Raw genomic sequence first — 7,719 nt, 5'->3', positions numbered from 1 at the left:
GTGCGCAGGACGACAACCCAGCCGATGACCACAGGGCCCAGCAGAAAGATATCAGACAGACAAATTAGTATTCTGAATTAGATACCTCATCTATATTGTATATTACTTTGGGAGATGGAGCGCTCTTAAGGCTAGATTTGCTGCATGCAAAGCTTACTTTCAAAGCATTTCTGAAATTCACTTTATTTCTAAACTTACTTAAAAATGACAACTTTGTCCATACCTTCCACCTTGAGGTGGACTGACTGACTGAGCTGCACCTATACATGTCCAGCCCCAGGTTGTTGGTCCAAACGAGCAGGTGATTGTGAGCTGGGGGTTCGCCTGCACCGAGCACGGCAGCGTCGACTTCAACCTCTCCACCTGTCATGTTCTCCAAAGAAATCCGTCGGACACACCAATGGCTCATCCGTCTTGGAGCAAAACTGAATCTTGTTAAAATATGTTATGTATTTTTTGTGTATTTTAGAATATAAATTCAGCTATGAAAACTTCTGTAAGTCCTCATTCTCTGAATCTGAATGGATCTAATCCCTATCATCTCCATGTTTCTCATTTTTAAGGTTTTTATAATTTTAAAAAATATAATAATTCACCAATTCCCATTTCTTTGGTGAAGGCAGCTGAACTAGTCACTGAATGATACTACTGTTACCTTATTTATTAAACATTTACTATCCATTTGACCAATCCGAGCGTTAATCCAGGGAGTATTTCATTTTGCAACAATATAGCTTACTAAGGACATTACAGATCATTTCTCATCAAGTCAGCACAGGCTGCATCTAATTGGTAAACTTTTAAAATGGTCAAACTTTGCTACAGTGACCTGTGACAGCACAGCTGCAGCTACGCGGCTGTGTCTCCTGCTGGCGCTGAGGCTGTATGGGGGGGTTGGTGTAGGCTGGGGAAAGCATGGCACGTTCTACGTCCAGGGCAGAAGGTCTTTCCACGGAGCCCGACACCAAGATGTTCTGCTGGCGATGCTGGAAACGCTGCCTCCCCCAGGCTTACAGAGAGGAGCTGTACCACATGTTGCGCATGACGGGACCCCTGGTGAGAGTTCTGGTCTATTTTGTTAATTCACTCTCCTACTTTCCCCCTCTTTCTGTGTGTGTGTGTGTGTGTATGTGTGTGATGAACACACATGAAGGTGTTGGGTTTCTCTGATACTCAGATGTGAATTTTTCTCTTTAGTCTTCGATATATTTGTCTAACAACAGAAAACATCAGGATTATTAATAATCCTCATGCCTTTCTAGCGTAAAACAAACAAACAAAACATATTGTTTCAAGTGGTTCAGCAGCCCCATGCACTATTCATCCGGTCTTATTTTTTTCTGGTTTGTTGTTATAGGTTGTATCTCGCGTCTTGAATTACCTGCTTCCTTTTACTATAACAATATTTTGTGGTCGCCTGGGAAACAGTGTGTTGGCTGGTTATGGAATGGCTGTCATTGTGAGTTTACACCTTTATATCTTTAATTTTCCACTTCTTTATATTGTAGTAAAGAAAATGCACTGTATCGTAAACTGTTCACTAAAATGAATGCACCATATCGTAAACTGTTCAGTAAAATGATAGCACTGTATAGTAAACTATGAGAAGAACGAAGTATCCCTTTTTTCTTCTTTGGTTTAGATCATAAGTATTACCACAGCTGCAACTGGAGGAGGTCTTGCACTGGCGTGTGACACACTGGTGGCTCAGGTCCGAACATTTCTCTTGCAGCACAAATGTTTTATTGCACACAAATGCTAAAAATACTTATTAGCAAAACATTAGTATGATATTGTAGACTTGATAACATCAACATTCTCTGTTTTGTCAGAACTATTCAGAGCCATAAGAACTCAGAAGTCCTAGTCGTAGCTATATACGCTTAAAGAAACGTCACTATTTTCTGCATGGGTGCATTAAATGCATTTTAAAAAACACTTCCTGAATGATTTCTTGCAATTATTCACTTCCAAAAGCTCACATCTGATTAGCTCTGCTAAAGATATGATTGAATTCTGAAGTCTGGGGCAGTGGTGCCATTACTTCATTATGCATAACCACAGTATCACAGGTTCTATTAAATCGTAAATGGATCAATGAAATTTCAGTAAGCTGTAATATCTGTCCTTGGAATAGTTTCATTGCACCTTTCTATAGGACATCTGCTGTAGTGATATTATATGAAAATATGATATTGCATAAAAACACTCGTTTTCTTCCAGGATGAATTGATTTCTTGACACTTTCCGACACGCCTTGTTTCTCTGCATGATCTATATTATAAGGCAACAGTTCATTTCCAAGATGGGGCATTTCAGTAGCCGTAAATAACCCATTCTGCCTTTCTGTGCCCTTGTGCCCACAGACGTTTGGGAGCAAGAACCTGCTGCAGGTGGGGGTGATTTTGCAGAGAGGCATTCTGATCCTGCTTCTCTTCTGCCTGCCCTGCTGGGCCCTGCTCATCAACACCCAGTCCCTCCTCCTCTGCCTGGGACAGGAGCCCGAGGTGGCCAGGTGAGTCCACGTTTCTACGCAGTGTCACTTGGTGCTGTGGAGCTGCGCTGCTCAGGATTTCAAGCGTGTGCATAGACATGAGCGCTAAACCCGATGGCTTGATTTTAAAGTTCAAGTTACTCTGTACGGTCCATGCAGTGAGAAGCCTGACTGCGAGCTTATGGGGTGTGTGTAACATATGCAGAAAAATGCCCTTAGAAAATCTCAGTGGACAAAATACTGCAGACAGCAAAGTGCAAAACAATCACATATGCGAACCAAGAACACGTGCAAAAGACAATGTGCCACAGGTTCCACCAAGAACTGAAACGGTAGACAAAGTGTTTTAGAGAGAGAGAACAGTCTTTCACAGGGAGCAGTCAAGGACCATGACGAGCCTTAAAGATCAGCTGATGATTATATTTAGGTAGATAAAAGGTACATACAAGATTCGTATTCTCATATAAATGCTATGTTCCCCAATCACATTGTCTCAAAGTGACCTGCTTCAATTGAACAGTTATCTGCTTTCCATCACCTTAATTTTTATGAACTCACAGATTGTTCCTCAAGGGGATAATCTCCCCCACATGGCTTCGGAAAGCATCTATTCTCAATTTACCTGCCTAATGGAATTCGGACACAGTTGTTCCATTCCAGATAAATATTGAACGTTCACCATCAGTGATTGTTGCAGTCAGTTTCACTGTAGGGTTGTAATGATTTGACTTGGGGGAGAGGCTGACATCTTGGTCTGTTGACATTCCCGTCCCTCGGACATCATTTTGCAATTCTACTCTCTTTCAGAATAGCCCAGCTCTATGTGGTCATATACCTGCCTGCTGTTCCGGTGAGTTATTTCTCATTTTCCCCCTTTGCAGTTGGCTGCACAATATTCATGCGAGTGGGAAATTATGAAATGTGATATGTTACATGCCAAACTAACCATGCAGTAATCCATGCGCCATTTTATTAAGCTGCCTCTCCCCTACACTAATCGTTCTCATACTGAGTCGTCGATCTCTTGTGCACAGGCTATATTTCTGCACCAGTTGCAAGGAGCCTATCTGCAGAACCAGGTGAGTTTCTCCTTCAGATACAGAGATAGCCATGTTTTGCGAGACTTCACTGCTGTACAATTTACGTTTAACATCAAGTTATTTTATATGAATATTCACCTCTTTGGGCCTACAGGGAGTGATTGTACCACAGATGTATACAGCCATTGCAGCTAATATTGCCAATGTACTGACAAATTACATTATGGTCTTCTGGTTGGACCTTGGAGTGTAGTAAGTGTGTCATGAATCAGAGATATTTACAAATGCTTTGCACTTGTTCTTCTGTGTTGTCTGTGCAACCTCATATAAGAACTATAAAAACCATACTAGTGTGGTTTGACATTTTCTATCTTTGGATGTCAGTGGGTCAGCTGTGGCGAGTTGTATGGGAGAAATCTATAGCTGCACATTTCTCTATGGCTACATTCGCTGGAAAAGGCTACATGCAGACACATGGGGAGGTGAGATTAGACACAGCACTCACCATGTCTAAGCTGTGCTTGAATGTCCTGCTGCGTACATTATGTCTTCAAGTAGGGGGGTGGGGCGGGGTGGTGGGGGAACCTGCTGACACCACCCAACCTAACACATTATTTGAGCAGCGTTAGCAGCAATTATTGGGGGGACACCCCGCCCAAAAAACAAACAAACAAGCAAACCTTCTTAACCTTCCCAACCACCTGCACTGTGTTTCGCTCTGTGTGTCAAAGTGACTTTCATTCCTTCCACAGGTTGGTCTTTAGAGTCACTGCAGGACTGGGGGGGTTACATGAAGTTAGCGGTGCCTAGCATGATGATGATCTGCTTCGAGTGGTGGATTTATGAGATAGGAGGATTCTTAGCAGGTATTCACTGAATATTACAGAGGCTTGAAACATATTTCCAAGTCAAGTGGGCAAATATGGTGTACATTTTATGCATGGCTTATGTGCTATACTATTTACATACTATAGTAAACTTTGTAGAAAGCAGTCTGGAGTCTTAGTTTGCTAACATGGAGCATAGATAATCCCATTTGATGTTATTCCATATATAATATCTTTTTGCACCATCAGGTTGCTAATAATAATTCTCCCTGGTGTTTAGTATATTATCTTTTCCTCAAAAGAGAAGCCAGTGTCTCATGCCAAGCAAATAAGCAAAATTCTCAAAGCGAGGAGCATGCCTGCTGGGAGCCTGAGTACCTGATGGGATATAATATGAGAATAATGGGATTGAGCATGAGATGCAGACGCAGAGTCCTCAGGCTATCCGGCTTTGCGATGCAGCCAGGTGTATTATCTTAATGAATGCCAGCGTTATTCAGTAACTGTACGGCTATGTTCACACTGCCGTTTTCACACTACACTAGTGGCGTCTCCGTTCAGCTCATTGTGATTAATGTTGTTATTGGGATGCCATTGCATACTGTACCGAATCGGTGCCATGCCATGAAATATTTTCTCTACTTTATCTAAAATGGCCCTTCGCTGGGTTTCAGGGCTACTGGGTGAAGTGGACCTGGCTGCTCAGCACGCTGTCATGATGTTGGCTAACATCATCTACATGGTGCGAACATTGTTCTGTCCTTTTCTCCTGAACAAAATAAGGGAGAGAATTTAATGGCTGGACCTAGTCAAATATTACCTGGTTTCAGAGTTTGAAGTAAACCAAACTTAAACGATAATATAACAACTGAACTTGGAACATAGACGGGGAAGTTACCAAGCCCTAAACTGTTAAGGTTTGTTAGGTCTTTTAGTGTTTTCCTAATGTTTTTAAATGGCTTTTTAGTGTCCCTTAGGCATTCAGAGTGCAACGTGCGTGCGTGTGGGTAACGCACTAGGAGCTGGAGACACAGCTGGTGCCATCCTCACTAGCAAGGTTTCTCTCATCTACACAGGTTCACTCCCACCTTTCACACTCATTCAGCTTCTTTCCAGCCGTGTTTTATTGCCAGCACTTCGCTTTACCTTAACCTTCCTCCTTTTTCAATATTTTGACCCCACAGCTGTCCTAATTGTTGTACAGAGCACTATACTGGCCTCAGTGAAGTCAGTCATTGGTTTCATATTTACAGATGATAGGTAATCTTTACTAATATGCTAGATAATAGTTTATGTATTATCATATTGCTGATTTATTCTTATGAGCCTGGATTTTTGGCCAAACATGTTTTATTTTTTAGGCAGATTGTCCAGCTGGTCTCCAAAATTTTAAACATCTACTGTGTTCTGGCGTTTTTTGATGGTCTTGTGGTGAGTGGTGCATGTTTTTCATTTTCAAGGCTTAGTGCTACACATTTTTAAATAATACATTTTAGCCCTACGCCTTTTTCTGTTAGTGTGTCTCCATGGGCGTTCTTCTGGGTTCGGGGCAGCAAAAAATAGCAGCTGTCGCTAATCTCCTTGGTTACTACTGCATTGGACTCCCATTGGCCATCTCTCTGATGTTTGCAGCAAAACTCCATGTTGTGGGTGCGTGCTTATTTTCTCTCCATCGGTTGCACTGCGTTTCATGCATTATATGTCTGCATGCTCTCTAAACCTGCCATGGTTTTGGCTTATCTTTGCACCACTGCTATTGCAGGTTTTTGGGTCGGTCTTCTCATCTCCGTGTGCATACAGGCGAGCTTCTTCATCACAGCCATTTTCAAACTTAACTGGGAGAGAGTGACGAAAGAGGTCAGAAATGCTCATCATGTCTGAACGAATTTTTGTTAATATATAATTATTATTAACATATAATTATAACACAATCGTTTGAACTTCTACTACAGATGGTAAATAGGTATGTGGATGTACCTTTTTTTTGTGTTCCAGGCCATTCAACGTTGTAGAGAAAACAAATTGTCCAGGGTGGCAGAAGATTCCAAGAGTGATCCAAATCACCAGATACTAGAGAGCTCAGTGCCGGTGGACAACCTCTCCACCAATGCAGAGGCAAGTCTTTTCAGGACAACCATGTCGAAAATTCAAAGAGTTAATATTTTGAAGTGAAATGATGACACATTTTAGAGGTCAGTTTGAATTCTATCCTAATGGCCTAAATGCTGAAATCTTAAGCATATGAAGAAAGTTTTGTCTCCCTTCCAGGTTCAGAATGGGACTGGCTACCAGGCCCTGAGCTTACAGGGCTGCGAGGAGGAGCTCGGCTCAGAGGCCCAGGAGAGGCTGAGAGCGGACCAGGAGGACGAAAAGAGAACAGCACCGCTGTCCACCTCTCAGCTCGTCATCAGGAGAGGCCTGACCACTCTCGCTGCCACCCTCGTCCTCGCCGTGGGGACGGCCGTCCACCTCTTCCTGCCCCTGCCTGAGGTTCCCGATGCTTCAAGAGCAAACGCCACTTTGCACTCCAACACCACGCTGCACTACTCCACATGGTCTCCACAGGTCAATCCTACAATGGTGATCTGAACCTGGGATACAGCTGATCTTCCTCTGAGCGTATCAAGCTTTTAATCTGAAGTAAGATTGTAGTGCTTGTTGTGAAATTGATTGATTAGTTTTGTATTCCTGTCTTTTTAAACTGTTCATTTCAAATGTCTATCATTTGAAACCCAAGTGCACAAGTTTTTCATCCTGTGATATTTTTCTTTTATTGCTTCAAAGCCTTCATCTGTATCGTGGTGTTAATCTGTAACTGTTTTGTTCCCACAATCCTCAGTCACCTGAATTCTTAAAGAGCCCCCCCCTTTTGTCTGTCATACATTGCACAAATAAATTTACACCCAATTCACAAATTATGCATCTTGCACATCTTGATGCCCCATTACAACATGCTGTACTAATAATAAGTTTACTGCACGTATAAGCAATTAAAAATGATATATAATTGGAGGGTAAAGGAATGGAACTGGACTGCATTTCTCAAAAATAATTCTGCACAAAGATCATCAATGAATGGTAGGGTGTGTGTCATAGTGACCACACCCTCTCTCATTTAAGATGACAATGTTTTTGGCAAATGGGGCCCTGATGGTTAAAAGAAGCAGAAACGAGGCATAAGATAATGTACGTTTTTCTACACAGACACACACACACACCCAAAAAAACCAAAAAACAACCCATATAATAGTGTTGTAGTGTTCTAAAAATGTATTGGGAAACTGAAAAAATGAAATAAGAGAAAGCTGATTTGTTCAACATAATGTTGTGTGTAAGTAAGGTGTTTTCCATTTATTTA

The 7,719-nt window shown here is 41.9% G+C and overlaps 1 protein-coding gene across 1 annotated transcript; it reads left to right on the top strand.

The window, feature by feature from the left end:
* Window positions 1–778: 778 nt before the first annotated feature.
* slc47a5 (solute carrier family 47 member 5) lies at window positions 779–7,576 on the top strand. The gene is made up of 17 exons (XM_026997716.3): window positions 779–1,056; window positions 1,358–1,459; window positions 1,643–1,711; window positions 2,367–2,515; window positions 3,302–3,344; window positions 3,529–3,573; window positions 3,689–3,786; window positions 3,919–4,016; window positions 4,287–4,400; window positions 5,036–5,103; window positions 5,329–5,437; window positions 5,546–5,621; window positions 5,723–5,792; window positions 5,879–6,011; window positions 6,124–6,218; window positions 6,357–6,476; window positions 6,630–7,576. The coding sequence occupies exons 1-17, from the start codon at window positions 916–918 to the stop codon at window positions 6,948–6,950; spliced, it is 1,851 nt and encodes a 616-aa protein (XP_026853517.3). The 5' UTR covers window positions 779–915; the 3' UTR covers window positions 6,951–7,576.
* Window positions 7,577–7,719: the final 143 nt, after the last annotated feature.

Source organism: Electrophorus electricus, chromosome 17 (assembly GCF_041902795.1).
Source record: "Electrophorus electricus isolate QZ-2024a chromosome 17, ASM4190279v1, whole genome shotgun sequence".
Classification (NCBI taxonomy): Eukaryota; Metazoa; Chordata; class Actinopteri; order Gymnotiformes; family Gymnotidae; genus Electrophorus; species Electrophorus electricus.
This window is presented reverse-complemented; position numbering and strand designations above follow the sequence as displayed.